The 17,996-nt window shown below is 33.3% G+C and overlaps 4 protein-coding genes across 14 annotated transcripts in view; 2 read left to right on the top strand and 2 right to left on the bottom strand.

Moving 5' to 3' along the window:
- LOC107269035 (protein lap4) overlaps positions 1-9,104 on the top strand; it is a 40,069-nt gene extending 30,965 nt beyond the window's left edge. For 8 of the 11 annotated variants that reach the window (XM_025086279.1, XM_015742442.2, XM_015742446.2 and 5 more), the window contains 8 exons: positions 796-907; positions 993-1,049; positions 1,224-1,341; positions 3,138-3,243; positions 3,358-3,471; positions 3,649-3,777; positions 4,027-4,227; positions 5,321-9,104. In XM_025086279.1, the coding sequence (XP_024942047.1) occupies positions 796-907; positions 993-1,049; positions 1,224-1,341; positions 3,138-3,243; positions 3,358-3,471; positions 3,649-3,777; positions 4,027-4,227; positions 5,321-5,605 (1,122 nt within the window). In that variant the 3' untranslated portion in view covers positions 5,606-9,104. Of the gene's footprint in view, positions 1-795; positions 908-992; positions 1,050-1,223; positions 1,342-3,137; positions 3,244-3,357; positions 3,472-3,648; positions 3,778-4,026; positions 4,228-4,830; positions 4,924-5,320 lie in introns of all 11 variants that reach the window. The other 3 variants (XR_001537968.2, XR_003060057.1, XM_015742444.2) reach the window with 3 other exon arrangements.
- A 136-nt stretch (positions 9,105-9,240) lies between these two features.
- LOC107269038 (axonemal dynein light intermediate polypeptide 1) lies at positions 9,241-10,745 on the bottom strand. The gene is made up of 6 exons (XM_015742451.2): positions 10,392-10,745; positions 10,148-10,306; positions 9,945-10,077; positions 9,694-9,839; positions 9,416-9,613; positions 9,241-9,276 (listed from the first exon to the last, which is right to left on the bottom strand). Exons 1-6 carry the CDS (start codon positions 10,482-10,484, stop codon positions 9,241-9,243), a joined length of 765 nt encoding a protein of 254 aa, XP_015597937.1. The 5' UTR covers positions 10,485-10,745.
- Positions 10,746-10,790: 45 nt separating this feature from the next.
- On the bottom strand, positions 10,791-12,782 carry LOC107269037 (alpha-2-macroglobulin receptor-associated protein). The gene is made up of 7 exons (XM_015742450.2): positions 12,503-12,782; positions 12,304-12,445; positions 12,067-12,237; positions 11,794-11,904; positions 11,602-11,710; positions 11,374-11,530; positions 10,791-11,236 (listed from the first exon to the last, which is right to left on the bottom strand). Exons 1-7 carry the CDS (start codon positions 12,707-12,709, stop codon positions 11,033-11,035), a joined length of 1,101 nt encoding a protein of 366 aa, XP_015597936.1. The 5' UTR covers positions 12,710-12,782; the 3' UTR covers positions 10,791-11,032.
- Positions 12,783-13,192: 410 nt separating this feature from the next.
- Positions 13,193-17,492, top strand: LOC107269036 (maternal embryonic leucine zipper kinase). The gene is made up of 13 exons (XM_025086288.1): positions 13,193-13,336; positions 13,606-13,756; positions 13,884-13,993; positions 14,063-14,216; positions 14,280-14,386; positions 14,445-14,612; positions 14,676-14,873; positions 14,951-15,089; positions 15,176-15,265; positions 15,637-15,709; positions 15,790-15,940; positions 16,017-16,120; positions 16,206-17,492. The coding sequence occupies exons 1-13, from the start codon at positions 13,193-13,195 to the stop codon at positions 16,471-16,473; spliced, it is 1,857 nt and encodes a 618-aa protein (XP_024942056.1). The 3' UTR covers positions 16,474-17,492.
- The last annotated feature ends 504 nt before the right edge of the window (positions 17,493-17,996 follow it).

The raw sequence follows: 17,996 nt of genomic DNA, 5'->3' as shown, positions 1-17,996 counted from the left end.
AGGCGTTACTACTGATACTAAGCATACTTAACTTCTTCTACGAATGTTAGTAATCAATAATTACTTTTAAATGTCCCAGCAAACACGATTTTTAACATTAGTGTAATTACATAGGATTTTGGTTTGACATACATAACTATTATTTTATTTAATTTTTATCATTTGGACCCTTTGTCAATATACTTTTTGAATTTAAGATTTAATGTGTTTGCTGGGTTAATAATGCCAAGTATGGTTAATGAGAGTTTATCAAGCATCTTGCATTTACAATGTTATCCTTCAATAATGGCATTTGGCCGTTTTGCATTTTCTTTCAAGGTTACTGACAAACTAAGATTATTAATAACTAATGACTGTGCATGGCTGACGAGGTGTTTCATGGTGGTCAGATTTTTTAAAATGGTATTTACACGGGATCGTCTCTTTCTCAGTAGACTTTTTTTGAGTCTATATAAAACTTTCCATTTTTTTTCCTAAAGTCCATTGTACATTTAGATAGTTTTCTTATCGTTGCAATTCTCAATTCTATTGTCAACAGGGCACAGTTTACTTGAAATATTTAACTGATGACAGTTAAAGAAACTTTTTATAAAAACTGTTGAAATTCTCATGTCGAAGATCTAATAACTGTTTAAAAGATTCAGATATTATTTTACATGACGTACTTTTTGGTTGACAATATTCTTCACATTATTGTTTATATTAATTATCGGGTATTAATTGACGTTCATTCTACTTTATACATGTATATTTTATATATTAGAAAACACTGATTTTTGTACAATGCATATACAGCCATCGCCAACACCATCTCCTACTCCTGGTCCGGTTAAGATGTCGGTGAGCGATAGGAAACGATTATTCGAAAGTGCCATGGAGGAACATCTAAAACCTTCTCCTAAGCCGGGTAAGATACACAAACCATACATCGATATCACGTAAAGTATGATTATCTCAGTGGCAATGACACTTTGATATTTATATAATTTCAGAAAAAGTATTCAGTTTTCTGAGTCAGGACGAAGTGGAAAAGATGAAACAGGAAGAAGGTATGAAAAGTTATAATTAAACAGTTTAATAATTAATATACATATATATAATTGTAAAATTTTTCACGTAGAATGAACCATAATTAATTAACATTATTTTGTTAAAACAAAAACGACAATTTCGAAGCTTAGATTATTGTCATGCTAAAAATGTTTTTGTCGCTACTGTTGTAGAAAAGAAAATAGCGACGTTGACCAGGGACGAGCTGAAGTCCTGGGCACAGCTCGATGAAAATGAGGGTCTCGAAGAATCTGAGGACATGTTGGAGGATCACGATAACAGGAGGCCTAAGTAAGCTAGACTGTGCTGCCATCTACACACTTGCACATCAAGCCGATCACACCTATTATTTCGCACTTTCTATCTTGTCTTTCTTGCTCTGGTTTTACCTATTTTTTTAATACTTTCCGCGTACAAGTGAAATACAAACGAATACTTGACAGATGAAAAAAGTATTATGAAATGTAATTGTAATATATAATTGCGCAGACATGTATGTAAATCAAAAGAGAACAAAAAATATTGTTCTGCACTTATCCATGTTCAAGTATTCATTTGACATAATTTAATTTTTTTTTACCATACTACTTTTTTCATTACTTCATCGAGCAAGGGTCAATTAGAGAAAAAGATGTCAGAATTACTACTTTGACCATTTTTCAATTCAAATGATCCATTTGTACATTTACTTTACATTTTTTTTTTTTTTTAATTACCAGCTATCTAGCAAGTAACTATAAAGACGACAGTATTGATAATCTTTCCAATCACGAAGGTCTACGGGCATACCTGTTTTTCTTTTTTTTTTTTCCCCACAAGAATTGAATCTAAGAAATTATTTCTTCCCTCAGGTTGGCTTTTCCTACCCACTCTGTACATATGTATCTATGTATTCTGTAATATATCTACTGACTATCAAAACTTTAGGGTAGAGTAGTATATAATGGCGTTATTCGTTTTTTTTTTTTTTTTTTTTTTTTTTTTTTTTTTTTTTTTCCCCACAAGAATTGAATCTAAGAAATTATTTCTTCCCTCAGGTTGGCTTTTCCTACCCACTCTGTACATATGTATCTATGTATTCTGTAATATATCTACTGACTATCAAAACTTTAGGGTAGAGTAGTATATAATGGCGTTATTCGTTTTTTTTTTTCGTGGCGTAATTTTATTAAATATTTGCTAGTAGCTTTCGTCGTAGCGCGGTGATACAAAATTTAACAATGTGCTAGAGCAAATAACAATATCAATTGTAGTAAAATTGTTAATTGTAGAGTATCGACAATTTTGCGACGGGGGTTCGTACTTACCGACTATCATGCTTTCTCAAATTTAACAGCCTATCGCAGTTCTTTGTTTTTCTCATTACAATGAAGCATCTCAAGTATTATAAATAGCAAGGAATTGAAATTCTTGGTTATTCCTTTTTGTATATAATTTTTCACTTTAACCGTTTCGCAACTTTTTATTAAATTTCTTATATCAATGATCGTTTTAACCTAAAGAAAATCATAATTTCTTTCTGGAACCATAAAACTACTGTAGCATTGTCGTCCAACGCTTTCGCTTATGCTTAAATGCGTAATCGTTTTATACACACTCGCATTTCACGCTCAGCGAATCACAATGATAATCATTTTAGAAATTGATATTATGCTGTATCAAGCGTGAAATGAAGCAGTATGCTTTAGAATTATGAAAAATTGGTTTGAGAAAATCGACGGCAGTTTTTTTTTATTTACTCAATCTTAAAAAGAAAATCGACACGAAACCAATAACTATTGCAAGAAAATGATGGCAGAGTGACAAACTTAATTTTTTTTTTTGTTAACTTTTCATATATGAGACCTTTCATCAAATATTTTAATGCCGTCCATTTTTCACACCGTTAGTAGATTTACTTTTTTTTTTGTTTTTCTTAGACTCGCAGTATAGACTACTTTATATCTTACACAGTATTTGTATTATGATTAGTTTGTACACCCGTATTCCTTGGCCTCTGTATTGTTTACATGCTTTTGTACTTTTTATAAATAAATATTAAGTCTAAGAAATTCGATTGGTCAGTATGCGTGCTCGTTGACTTACAGTAGCCGATTGAGTTCGCGAAGTTCCCATCCGCTTCTGCATAATGCACCAAGCGTCGTGAGGACCGCGAAGGCCGAGCGACGATTGAAGGAAAGGATGATACAGGAGGTATGCTGTTGTATGACGTAATTAAATAATTACTATGCTTTTATTAAAGGGTGATCTATTTTGCAATTTATAAACTACAATATAACTGAAATTAATCATGACTATTTTAAACAGGGTTTAATATCCGACGAGGACGAAGAGAGTCATCTCAGCCCTGCGGAGCAACGCGCCCTCAGAGCAGAAAAGCGCGCAGCTTGGCGACAAGCGCGTCTCAAGTCCCTAGAACAAGTAAGTATGATAATAAATGAAATAAGCATAATTACTTGACTATGCTTATTTATAAAAACAAAAGAATGGAGAAAATACTTTTATAAAGTTTTTGTGTAATGTCCTCATCATTTTGTCAAATACTTTCACCGATACTCATTACAACAAACAATAATGACTATTATCTTTTGCCAATAGGATGCGCTACAAGCCCAAATGGTGATAAAGAAAATGAGTGAAATGATGGACACATCGCCAAAGCCTGATCTACCCCAAGAACCACCACCAGTGGCGCCATCGCCACAAGACGACGAAAAACAGTCGGACGTGAGTACCTTCACTTCCGGTTAAAGAACGAATAACTTTTAAACATTTTTATAATTAAACGTAAATTAATAATGCATTAACCACAATATACCTCCTCGAAATGTCAGGGTCGTACCTTTAACACAATTTGGTTTGTTACTAATTGCTTGTTTTGCTCGTAATAAGCGAAAGAGGCCCGCTAATCATGTTAGAATTAGACGAAAAAAAATACTTAAAGCGAATCTCGTTTGTCTGTCTATCTGTGGGTAGTTTACTACGTTACGGCCATCTAGTGCTGATTTCCCTAAGCTTGCTGTGCGCAGCAAGTTGGGTCCCCCAAAAGCTGTACGCGAATCTGAGAAAGTAGTGGACGAGAAGGTGACTAGGCGCACCGAAGAGTACGTCGACGAGGTCACCGGCGAACGTCGCGTGCGAACTGTCGAATACGTGGAGAAGCTGATCGAGCGCGAGGTACTATCACTACCACTATCAGTACCACTATCAGTACCACTATCAGTACCACTGTCACTATCAATATCACTGCCAATATCTAATTAGAGCACTACACCACTACCAGTTACTTAAACCAGATCGTCTTGTATATATATAGATATATATACACACACATACAGTACACACAGGGGCATAGGGAAATGCGTATGTACACTGGTATTTACAAATTTTGAAATTCTACGTGCGATAGAATTGATCACGTGTTAGATCCCTCGATTGTTAAACTATAACTTTTTTTTTATTATCCAACTTTGCGATCACGTCAAATTACTGGCTGCTAGAAAAAATTGAAAAAAGTAGATTGGATGCGGTTCTTTTTTTTTTTTTAAATTATTTTATATTTTTGTAAGATATTTGAATTTATTATGTCGCAAGATATGCGAATCAAGGATCATTCGAGTTGTAGTTTGTTGCGCGTACGTGTACTGCATGTTACTGTATTTTATTTGGTTATATATATATATATGCATGGCCTGAAGTAGATAATAATACTAACCATATGTTGATTACTATTTTAATCGGTTATGATTGTTTGATTGATTGTTGAATGTTTTTTCCAAGATTCCAATTGTTACGCCTGGAATGTTATCTACACTGCCTTGAGCCAATCATTTCATGTCCACTGATCATTGACAATACCTTCTTCTACTATCGGTATGCTTTTCTATCTTTCTATGGGTTTCTAATTTGTTTTGGCATGATTATACGTGTATTTGTTATTATTATTAAGGTTTGGAAGTTCCTGTCTGTCCAATGTTCCTATTATGTTATTGTTATTGTGCGAATCTGATATGATCTTATACGATCTTGTGTAACATATTTTCTGCATCTTGAATCTCGTACGATCTAGTATAGACCCGGCTTTGTATTAATGGTCAAGAATTTATGAGCCATGATAACTATAAGACTTTTTATGGGCAGCAGAAAAGGGACTGACGCGAACTTTCGTACTCTAATGATTTATAATTGTCACTGATAACTTTGGTATTGTCACGCACAAGTCATCATCATGTATTCACCATCTCCAATAAGATAATGTCTGTATAATCAGGTTGAAACTCTGCGCGAGAAGATCATTTCTCTGGAGCTAAGTAATGCGGAGGAAGAATTGGAGGAGACTGTGGGTGACGGTGCGAAAGATGCTGGAAGTGACAGCGAAGAGGGCACGGGACAATCTTCCGTAGTGAGTACGCCATTGGATGAAAAAGCCGAATTAATTATTCCTACGGACACGCCAAAAGATTCCACTACTGCTACTCCCGCTAGTGCAACCACAGTAGGCACCACCGCGTCCAAGAAGAGGAAAACCAAGCGCTCGAAGAAGGGTCGCCATTAAAGTCGTGAACTTTCTTTCCTGACGGCATTGAACCTATTGGTGCAAAATTCATTTAGGCATATATTACGCATGTAAGGGAAAGAGTGTCATCATTTTTTTTCGAAACGTGCTGATTAATCGCTGTCTGTTAACTGACATTATTTTTTGTTAACAAGGCGACGCGACACTATTGGTGCAATTGCGTTCTTCTTGATAGATGAGTCGTTTAGGGGACTTGATTAATTGGTCTGTGTCCAATTTTAATCCATCCGATATTTAACTGATGGATTAAGTACACATACAACTACTTGAGAATGGTTAGAAGTACAATAAGTATAAAGGCATAAGGTACTCTGCTGTGTCACTATTTATTTTAAGTTTATTACAAGTATTATTTAAACCTCGAATGTAATTGGTTTATTTGACTTGCAAAATACTTAAACTTTCAAATGTATCACTTTTTTTTTTCGTTTATGGAAACTTTGATAAGTCGATACCATTTGATTCTGTCATCAACTCATATGAAGTACACATTCCTACTTTCATATAATCAGTACATCACAGTGGTTGTGATTAATTAATCATATAATTTAGTCCGAAACTGATACTTGCTGTAGACTGCTAACGGGATGTATTATCTTTCCTTAATACTTCCTAGAGACAGAGTAATGCTAATTAAAAGTATAAAAGATAACAGTATTCAGACATACAATATCAATTGGAGAATAATTGAATTGTATATGAAGCGTTGTTTAACTAGCAGTCAATTATTAATTGTACAGTTGTGACCTACTGAAGTTAAAAAGTTCTGCAAGGTACAATCTGATCCTTCCAAAATAAAAAAAAAAAAAAAATCAAGCACGCTCTGTGAACGCGTGGTTGTCTTAACGATTTGGTTAGGTGCGTGTAAGTTATTGTCATGTTAGGTTACTCAAAATATTTGTAATCACAGAATTGGTTGGAGAAAATTGTGAAGTCCGTTATAATTAATTAGATAGCTTCAAAGTATTAAGATCACAATAAGGCGACGCGTGTGCAACACAAACCCAATCACACATACACAGAAACAATCACACATAAACAGACAATCTGTAAAGTATTTTATTTATTTTACTTTAATAATAAGTAGCCAAACTCTTCTATCTACATAGCATTTTTTCAACATATGTGTACAGATCCCACGACATTCGATTTTACAGTATTGTATTAACCTTTTTGGGAATAGTTTTTTTTAAGAAAATCTTTTTCTTTCTCGATATCCTAAACAGATTAATTTCTTCTGTATTATAAAGTGGTAACGTTATACAATAATGACCTACGTGCTACTTATAAAGTGCTAATTATTAAGTATTGTTGATTTGACTGGTATCGATACCTTTAGTATCAATTAAAAATTGTCTCGCTGTCATGTATAACTATACTTGTATGATCTGTGGTTATGCAATCTAACAAAGATGCCTGATAGAAAGATTCTCGATGCGTAAAAATGTGTGGTGTCGTATGATAATAATTGAAATTCTTCTCTAATGGGCTGCCAACAGGTATCTCGGAGCATCTAGTAATATTAAGTGTTTCCAAGAAGGCGCCATCGCGGTAATAATAGTAATAATCACAACTTATAGGCCTTGCAATTAAGTGTATTATTTTATATTGGATATATATACAATATTTTCATATGTAACCACTTCGTATTGTTGATATATACTTGTTAAAGTGACACACGACCTGTAACTGTGTATGCGTGCTGAACGAGAAGTAAACTTTAATGCTAAATAGGTATGAAGCAAATAATGAATTATCGATGGTGAATTACGAAAGCGGGATTAGGTGAAAGGGACCAATAGCTTAAATCATATATACAGAAATTTTTTAGAAATCTCTCCCCACACACTAATTACGTCCATAACCCCTGATTTTGTATTTTTTTTATAAAGCTATTGACTTTCAACAGAAAACAATTATACATTGGGACATATACATATATTCTAACATTACACACATTTTACACAAACTTTTCACTGCGACATTGTTTAAGTAAATATTCATAAAGTGCCAATTTTCTAAAAATGAAAAATTAAATGCCACTTATCGTTTACGTTGAAGGTACATAAATAAAATATATGTACAAAAATGTACGTGTACCTTCTTTATTTAGCGTGCGAATACGTTATTTGTATTTTTTTAAATTAATTAACGTTAAATGTATGAATGCTTAGAGGCATTCGAATGGCACTTATTTACAAAGTATGAGTATAAAGAAACACATGCATAATAAATCACATTGTCTGTGAATTAAACTATACACATTACAAAATATATATTTCATTAGTAATGCCATTGTGCAAGAATTAAAATCGTTAATGAAGACATGCGTTTTTTTAATACGAAATAAAATTTCTGCGGATAGCTAAATAATTGTCTACTGTGCGTATGTTCTTTCATAGAGATTCTTTTGACAAGAAAATGCGACGGTTTTGCATGTCCTCACGCGTAATTTTGTTTCTGTAGAATTCATTAGAAGCAGAATCGGTTGCCAGAGGTTTCAAAATTATTGAAATAATGTGTAATGATGTCATGAATGATTGACGTTATTGATAGGAAGTATTGATTTCAAGAAATGTATTAATCTTAGAACTTGCATAATAATTTTATGAAGCTTATCTTTCTTGCTTGCACCGTTGTGTCTATTTCTTCCTCTTGGAAATCTTTAACGGTTTTACCAAACATGACAGTGGTGTCTCTAACAGGGAAAGATTTTAATTAGACTTATCACTGTCCTTTTTCTGATAATACAAGATCGAGCTAGTTTTTGTAATTTTATTTAGAGCACAAGTGTATAATTGAATTCTGCAATTCTAATACGGTTTTGGTTCTTGATATATTTGTGCCTGATGAATTATTTAATTATTTTTCTTAGAACAATTAGCATTGCTAGTAAATAAAATTAAGGAGTGTAATTATTAGACATTGCCGTTGTATAAGTATTTAGGCAGAATTTTTTCCATTTTAATAATCCGATGACGCGAAGCGAATTGAAGGTACATTAGACGATGAATAATAAAAACTATTTAATATTTTAGAATGAAAGTATATATATTTATTTACGAGCAGCTATAGTCTTTAAATAAGCAATATTTATATGTTTTATAACTTAGGTATTAAGTTAAACTATAAGCGAGGTGTCACGTAGATCAACATATACATTACATGTAATCATCGTTAACGCGTGATAATTACAAATTTTAAGGATTTGTTTAATCATAAACATAATATCGTCAAATAAGGTGCTGAACAATTAAGCAAGCCTTTTACTAGGAAAAAGAAAAAAATAATTGCAAGGCAAATACTCCTCGAAAGATCATCTTCCATTGAACTTATTTCTCTTTTCTTGTCACACATTATTACGATTATGTATCGTTCCGCTTTAGTGAAATAATACAATAAAATACATTTTTACTGTATTTCCCTGACGACTATACGATTCGCTTCAATTTCGAGAATAAACATAATTTCAGTGCTACGACTTCTTATTGTAATAAAAAAAAAAGAATAATTACCAGTGACACAGTGTATAATTTATAAATTTTTAATTTCATTTAATTCAATCAGTACATTCGTATTTCAAAATGAATAAATCTTATTGAAGAGATTAAATTTTATTTCTTCGGTGCAATTATTCCTTCCAGTTGAGTCTAAAATAAAGATATAATAATCGTTCCCGTAAATGCGTTAATTATAGTAGAAATTGTATCATTGCTAGAAATGGTGTCAATCATATTGTTCATTACTTACAGTTAGAAAATTAAATTAAATTAATCGCATAGAAATTACCTTTAATTGTTGATTTGTTTTTTTAAGAAATTGAATTTCTTCTGTATGCTTCTTATCTTCAGCTTCACGTAATTCGGCAGCTCTTCGTTCGGCTTGTTCGAATTTCTGTCTCAGTTCGGCTACTGTTTTTTCGAGTTCTGCCTTTTGCACTCGTAATTCTTCAGCGGTTGCTATCAAGTCTTCTTTACCTTGCTCAGCCTGCCTTAAGCAAATGTTGTTTTTTTAAATAATACAAGTCACTTCACTGTGAAATTAAGTCATTCAAAAGCAACTCGTACTTGCAAAGCCTTCCGCATGCCAAATGCGATACTGCTTTGATAAAGTGTTTGATAAGCTGCCATTGTCATTTTAATTTCATCCCTTACTCTCAACAGGAGCAAACCGCGTTCTGCGCAATTTACAGTGACTTGTCGTATTATTTCATCTGTGAAAATTACGAGAAACATAAGTAACATTCGTCGTGCTAAGTAACGATTAATTACAATGCCATGGTTTTTTTCTCTTCAAATTGACACTATCATTTTTATACCAAAGCATTGAGTATAAAGTTCACGACGAACAGGACAAATTCCAGTTTCCTTCGCTTGTCTTTGCTGTAGTTTCATATCCAGTTGTTCTTGCAGATTAATTACGTCCAATCGAGTTGCAGGAGTGCTTGAAATCTAATTGTACATTTCGGTCTCGTTAAACAGGACGTTGCTTAAACTCTTATAACAATTTATTTATTCTTACCTGTTGTGTCCATTCTTGGCCATCTTCTTCCCACTTTTTCGGTGGTAAAATTCCATTGAGAATTTCCACAGTTTCACGACGAAGATCTAACGTAGGCGGTGTGGTTTGTATTTTACAAGCACCAGCTCCGACTTTTAGTGGTGTTGTTTCTTTAGCAACCTAATATTTTTTTCGATGCAAAGTATTCATTATACTTCGGTTAAAAGATAAATGGTACTATATAAAACCGGAACCTAGGAAGAACCTTTTCTGGGTGAGTTGCAACCAGCACAGGATTGTCGTATTTGATAAGAGTATCCATTGAAGGAATGGTGCGCTCTTGAATTACTGTCGCCATTACTCTTTAATGTATGTCTTGCTGATTAAATATTACAATTCTGAAAACCTATGAAAAACTAGTGTACTATGAATCAAGCCGACATTTACTGATCTGTAAACTGCTTATATGACATGTGTTTATAACCACAAGGATTTCATACATGGCGTTTGGTAATCACTATGGAGATATTGATATAACATGTGCTCACGTATTGACATCTTTCACATATTGATTATCATAATTTTGTTAAAGTAATACAACTGTTAAATGATATTATAACAATATTGTGGAATTAGGAAAATATTGAAATATTTCAATGTTGGATATTCGTGCTAACATTCATATATTCATTAAAATTTAAAAAATACAAAGGATTTATGATATATAATATTTGTATATATGTTACAGGAATCGTTTTGGCTTTTCTCTTATTTTACATTCTACGCAAACCTAAATATCACGTTTGCACTTTAACACTAAGCATGTTAGTGTGTTAGACAATTTACACGATAAAGACTTGACTGCCAATTACGGACGCTTGAGTATTATTGCCTTATGAAAATTTTTTACAACTCTATATGCTTCTGCATGATCTTCGTTTCAATGTCCATGTGAAGTTTCTCGACTGTCCTTGTGTGCTTTTTAATATGTTGCTGCACTGTTGAATTCTGTAAGTCGTAAGGCTTGCCTTTGCGTGCAGCTTCCAGCGCCGCTTCAGTATGTAGATGACGTAATTTAAGCAACCTAGACTCATAATGTAAGAGTTCCTCCTGTTAAAACAGAAGAATTTGCGAGTTTTATTGTCAAATTAATAAAACTATATATTTTTAAATTTACTAAGATCCATGATAAAATGACAGCAATACTCAATTGTCGCTATCCTGGGCTTATGTATTATATTGCTTACCTTTAGTGATTCAAGTTCCTCGGGTGAAAACTTAGCTTCCAATGCAACTCTCCATAGTCCTTGTACTTTAGGTTCTACAAACTCTTTATGGTTTGGTCCCTTTGCGGCTAGTCTATCTAGACGATCAAATCCACTTCTGAGTTCTAAATGTTTCTCCCTATGATTGTATAAGTGAAACTGTAAGATATTTTCACCATAAATTTAAATAGTGTTAATAGTGAAAATTACCTGAGCAGATTTGCTTTGGACAAATAATCCATATTTTTTCCAGGAACATCATTTTGCTCCTCCTCAGTTTCTATCATGTTCCATTTTTCAGCCTTTCCGTGAATGCTGTCTATAAATTTATAACATAAAAATTATAAAACAGTATAAAATCAGAGAAAACGATACTAGTCTACGTACATGAAATATACTTACTTTCAAGTGTATCAGTATCTCCATCATGAACGTTTTGTAGAAGACTCATATATTCATCTACCTTTTCTTGATGGTGTGTGAATTCTTCTTTTAATGCATCGAGTTCATCGGCTAAAAGAAATTAATAAATATTAATGTTGATATATATATACAGAGTTATTCAGTAGAAACACACCACCTAAAATTAGCATGCCCATTTGAGTCCTATAGTAAAACTATATTCAGATGGTGCGTTTGGGTTTAATAACCTGGTATAACAAAAGAACTACATACATGTAAATCCAGCTACCTCAGCTTTAGCCCACAATTTGTTTAATTTCTTATCCTTAAACAAATCTTTGGCCACATAATTAGATCCATCATTAAGAGCTTTGTGTCTTTTAAGCAATTCTGGATCATCAGTTTCAGCAAAGTGTTCCAATAAGCCATAAGTACTCATAATACCTACAAATTAGCTTGATGTAAAATTTAATTATGTATCAACTATGCCATATACTCAAGTTACTATACCAATAAGTTTTTTCCTAAGTGTTGCTTCTTGAAGACCTTCTGGATCCATTCCATCAGCCTTAATATGTTTAAAGACGATCTCCTCCTTGTCATGAATCTTCAAATCACTGAATAACGATTGTAGTTTAGGTTCGGTTAAACGCTGGAATAAATAATGTTATAATGTACAACTTCATTAAAAAGAACATTATATACGTACGTGTTTAGCTTTAGCCCAAAGTAAATTCAATTTCGCTATGCGATAAGGTCTATCGAGTTCCCTTAACGAGACTGGAAATGGATTCGAACTATCCGCATCTTTCGGTTTGTTTGCGGTGGCAGAATATTTATTTTCAGCAATAGTATTAGTAACAAACAAAAGTAAACACAACCCATTAACGAGCGTCATTCTAATCGCAGATGACATTTTTTACTCCAAAATGTCAAACTCTTATCCTTGCACGTCACTCCCGGAAACTACCAGCGCCCAGGAATGACAAGCGGTATTAATTTACACCATCTTACACCAACAGAAAATTTCATATGCATAAGTATTCTCAACGGTCGTATATTTTATATCGTAAGGTCCTTCGTCCAATGAAAAGTTTTATAGTCACGTGACAATTAAATACTTGTAATAAGTTAATTATTGCACTTGCAGTAAATATTAGCATTAACATATGTATAGATTTAATTATACGTTGTATAATCTATACAAAATAATAAACTTGCCTGTCAAACTTATACTTTGATACAAAACTTTGCACTAGTAGTAGCTAACTCCCAGTTTTGATTGGCTGTCAACAATTGTTTACGTTACGAAGTTATAGTTTAAAAAGTTTAATGCCGGCTTTAAAACGTGCTCTTTAAAGAGACGGCCTACTTGTTAAGGTGTCAATCTGAACGCAGAATGGTCCGATATGGAGCACTCAAGGGTCTCTACGATTTGGAAAAGACTATCGGATGCGGAGGATTTGCAAAAGTTAAACTCGCTACTCATATTGCCACCGGAGAGAAAGTTGCTGTAAAAATTATGGAAAAGACAGCGCTGGGCGTAAGTGAATATTAAAATGAAATTTTATTTTAATAAAAAAAATCATATAAGTAGTTTATTTGATATCAATACTTTTTTCTTATGATCTTGGCCTATAGATTATTTTATCATATCTATTTAATATGACAAAAGGTTCATAGGAATATGTACATGTCATTATGGTATAAAGTATATTAATTTCTTTGTTTGTACGTAATTGATTCAATCTAGTGTTGTTATATTGTACTACTTGTTAACTTTTGTATCACTGTAATAACATTTCATTACAGGAAGATTTACCAAGAGTGAAACTAGAAGTGGAAGCATTGAAAACTTTGTCTCATCAACATATATGTAGACTGTATGAGGTCATTGAAACAGAGACCCATTATTTTATGGTAATAGAATATTGCTCTGGTGGAGAGTTATTCGATCATATAGGTATATTCTTGTATTTCTGTTAAATATCACAATAGGCTATTGAAATATCTATAATACTTAACAATTATTTAACAATTTAATAATAATTTTCACTGGGTAAATGATAATATATCTTAAATAATTTTAGTGGAAAAAAATAGACTCTCCGAAACAGAATCTCGAAAATTCTTTCGTCAAATAGTATCTGCTGTAGCATATTTGCATGACTTAGGATATGCACACCGTGATCTTAAGCCTGTGAGTAAATAAATATAAGCACTTAGTTCTGGTGAATCAAAATATAATATCAATCTATTTTTTATTTAGGAAAATGTTTTGCTTGATAAAGAACAAAACTTGAAGTTAATAGACTTTGGCCTCTGTGCCAAACCAAAGGGTGGAATGCAATCTCATTTATTTACTTCGTGTGGCTCACCAACATACGCAGCTCCAGAACTTATATTGGGAAACAAATATTTAGGTAACGTGTTTTATATAACTTGAAGATAATTGAATTTTTTAAATTTACATATACTTTTTCCAGGATCAGAAGTTGACATTTGGAGTATGGGTGTTCTTCTATATGCTCTACTGTGTGGATTTCTTCCATTTGATGATAATAGTATAGAAAATCTATATAAAAAAATCCTTGTGAGTATTAGGTAGCAAAAATCTTTCTGAGTGTGATGTATAATTTCGTAATTTACAGAGTGGAAAATATGACGAGCCAAGCTGGCTATCTAGTAGCAGCAGGCGATTAATTCGTTCAATGTTGCAAACGGATCCGAACAAGAGAATCACTATTGAAGAACTGTGCAATCATCCATGGATAACGGCTGGATTTTTAAATCCTGTCACGTTTGTCAAAAAAATCAATGTAATGATTTATTAGTAAACAATCTTTTTATAAATCATTGCTTCATTAAATATTTCTATTCAGTTTGAAAGGGATACCGAGGTATTGAATACCATGTCTGCTATTTGCGGGGAGCATACCGATGATATTTGGGAGCGATTGGCGAAGAGCGACAGAACTGATTATAGGACAGCAACATATTTGCTATTGCTTGACAGAAAAATACGAGGGCTTCCCTTTAAAATAACATCAGCAGCCAGGCCACGATTTAAAAATAGAGGGGTTCGTATTGCGTTTTTTTTCTCGATTCTCTTGAGCATTTATTTATATTTAAAATATCAAAAATATATCCTGTGTAGAATCTAGAATTGACTCCTAAATACGAAGGAATTAGTAACTTCATCACAAAACTGGATCAATCTCCAAGGGGTAGAGTAAATAAGATGTCATCAGATTCTAATGCTCCCTGTGGCGTATTGGTGAAAACACCAGAGAACCGTACGAATTGAACTTATTCATTATCAGATATCTTACAAGAAATATGATAACGTTATTGACTAATATATGATATACATTTTTTTTAGCTAAAAGTGTAACAACTCAGTTTACGGAACCCCATGGTCCAGCGCGGAAAAGATTAAGAGTGAAAGATGCAGATGACGTTTCTTCGCCAAGTAAGTATTATTCTATTAAATATATTGATTTAACAGACTAAAAATATTTTGACTTTACTTAATTTCCTCAAGCAATTACACGATAAAAGAAATTACCAAAATACGTAAAAGTATGGAAACTTTAATTCATTCTTAGATGGAAAGTCTAATTACTGAACCCTAATTCGTTGTTTTGGGTTTAAAATATTGTATCCTAGTGGCTCTTAACTCTACTTAATGGTAACAGTGACTGTGCACAGGGTAGATAATTACCAAGACGTTAATGGCTACTACAAACTTTTAAACAAATGCAATTTAGAGTAAAGAATCAGTGCTCGCCAGGTACGTATGTCTTCTCGAAAGAAATTAAAGAACCATTTATCTTATTTTAGTACCCACAAAGAAGCAGGTGGAAAAGGACAGGCTTACTGCAACCCCTACACCAATTACACAGTCAGATACCACGTAAGCAGAGAAACATAAGCCATATTTGATTAAATAATTATTTATATTAACGTAGCATGTTAAATAATTGTTATGTGCAGAAATCAACAATCATTAACACCAGGTAGTGCCCGTAAAGTAATGATGGGCCTCGAGCGCAGTTTGAATCGAGTGAGACACGTTTTGACGCCAAAGCGACGTGGAAAAAGTGAAAATTATGATCCAGATCAGCCAAACACGCTCTCAGGAAAAGTTCGTATCTTTTTGCAATTTCTTTAAAATTTACTTCCGCATATTATTGAGTCCATAATCCATGATAATCATCTAGGGTCTTTGCAATGTCTCGTCCACGTCAAACGATTGTCCAAAATATGTTTTATCGCAATTGCGTCGTGCCCTTCATCGGAAAGGAATTATTTGCCGTCAAAAAGGGTAAGGAAGTTATGAGAAGATATGCAAGTTTTAAATTGTTCGATTGCAAAAATTGTAGATATTTCTATTACATTGAAAACTTTAGGTTTATTCTTCATGGCGAAACGGAACTAATAATGTCCGGAAACAGTAAGGAATACGCCAGACCTTTCTCTTCGCGAAACACCTGTTCGTTTGAGTTAGAGGTGTGTCTCATGGAGGGCGTGTCCGACACGAAACCTTTAGTTGGAATCCGTAGAAAGAGACTCAAAGGAGATGCTTGGGTTTATAAACGCGTTTGCGAGGAAGTTCTTGCACTGGCTGCTGAAGACGTACCAACAGAGGAAACTGCGGGATCAAAATGCCTCATCTGATCGATCGGTTAAATATTTTTCAACTGTAAATGTATATATATATATAATAATGGTATATTGGATAGAAAAGCATTGATAGGGATAATTTATAAGTTAGAACAGTATGATCTTTCTTCGTTTTCTAATGCAACATTCAAATTTGACATCTGTTTGTGCTTATTCAATGCCAGTAAATTATCGACCGCAAAATGCTTGGTGGAACGTTGATACGATGGCGCCACTGTCGATAATTATCATTCGTAGCTAATAACTTGTCAGTGTGTGGTTACAATACTCATGTTACTATTGATATTATATTTTGCAATTTTTGCCACTCATAATATGAAACGGGTTTTTCGAAATATGTTGCAAATTTTTTTTTGCTAGGCAGTAAAGTAGTTCCGTCCTCGATGATCTTAGTTTACGATATTATGCAAGAACGTGATCATCTTTTCACAGTGAATAGCACAAAAAGTAACAATATTAGTGATAAATCATTAGCTGATTCATTCGCATCACTCGAACTCGAGGGATCAAATCGCGAAAAACGGTTGAAAATTTCGCAACATTAGCTTTAAGATGCTGGATATTTTCGCCAGAATAAACATTCGATTTTAGATTATTTATTAGTAAATACGTAATGTTACTATTTTAAGTCACTTTACTGATATTACACTTTTAGAGAAACACATGTTACAGAACGTCTGTCACTGTGTCGTAATACGCGTTTGTCTTTTTTTTTTTATAAGGAGTTTGCTAACCGGTACAAGAAATCGAGCGTTATTTTTTAAGTGTAAAACACGTTCATTTCGTATGCATTGGTGGCACAGTGCTGATTAGAGATTGGCTATAAAATTAAACCACCATATTAAATTGTATAGCTTGAAAGCAATCATAATATAACTGAAAACATATAAATGTAAACTTTCAACTAAAGATGTTCCTTGTGCCGGAGGGATATTTCATTTGTAAAAATTATAAATATAAGAATTCATTGCAGCAGAATTATTTCTTACAGATAATAATTTCTTCATACAAGAGTGCGTTCCCGCCATTCTCCATTTTGACAATGAATGTCCTAACATCACATTAGATGGATGTATCTCATCCCGTAGCCAATGGCCTGTGAATCCTTTAGTCTGACGTCATAGCTGCTAAACGTCAAGGTAACAGTTTTGCCGGAAGCATTAACAGTTAACAGTATCTTCATCATTCATCAGCGCTGGCCTTAACTCTTAAAATTAATTAAGACATTCGCCCATATCCGTTAGTAATTAAACTCTTCACTCAAGGATGTCAATACTCAACATCCGTTCCGTTTGAAAATTCTACCAGGAACAATAGAGGACCGTGATGTGGTGCTGTCTAAATTTTTTTTTGTCAAAAATTCAAATATTTCCGGTAACGCCTGTCATACTTTTCTAACTGGTACAGATATAAAATTAACTATGTTAAAAGTCACATTCTAGTTCACATCCGAAATTGTTACTTTCCATGTTCTCTAATTAACGGTTAAGAATGAAGAATCGATTCATGATGGTTAA

This window comes from Cephus cinctus, unplaced genomic scaffold (genome assembly GCF_000341935.2).
Source record: "Cephus cinctus unplaced genomic scaffold, Ccin1 Ccin1_scaffold0597, whole genome shotgun sequence".
Classification (NCBI taxonomy): domain Eukaryota; kingdom Metazoa; phylum Arthropoda; class Insecta; order Hymenoptera; family Cephidae; genus Cephus; species Cephus cinctus.
Note: the sequence above shows the minus strand (reverse complement) of the source record. Positions and strands in the feature narration are given on the sequence as shown.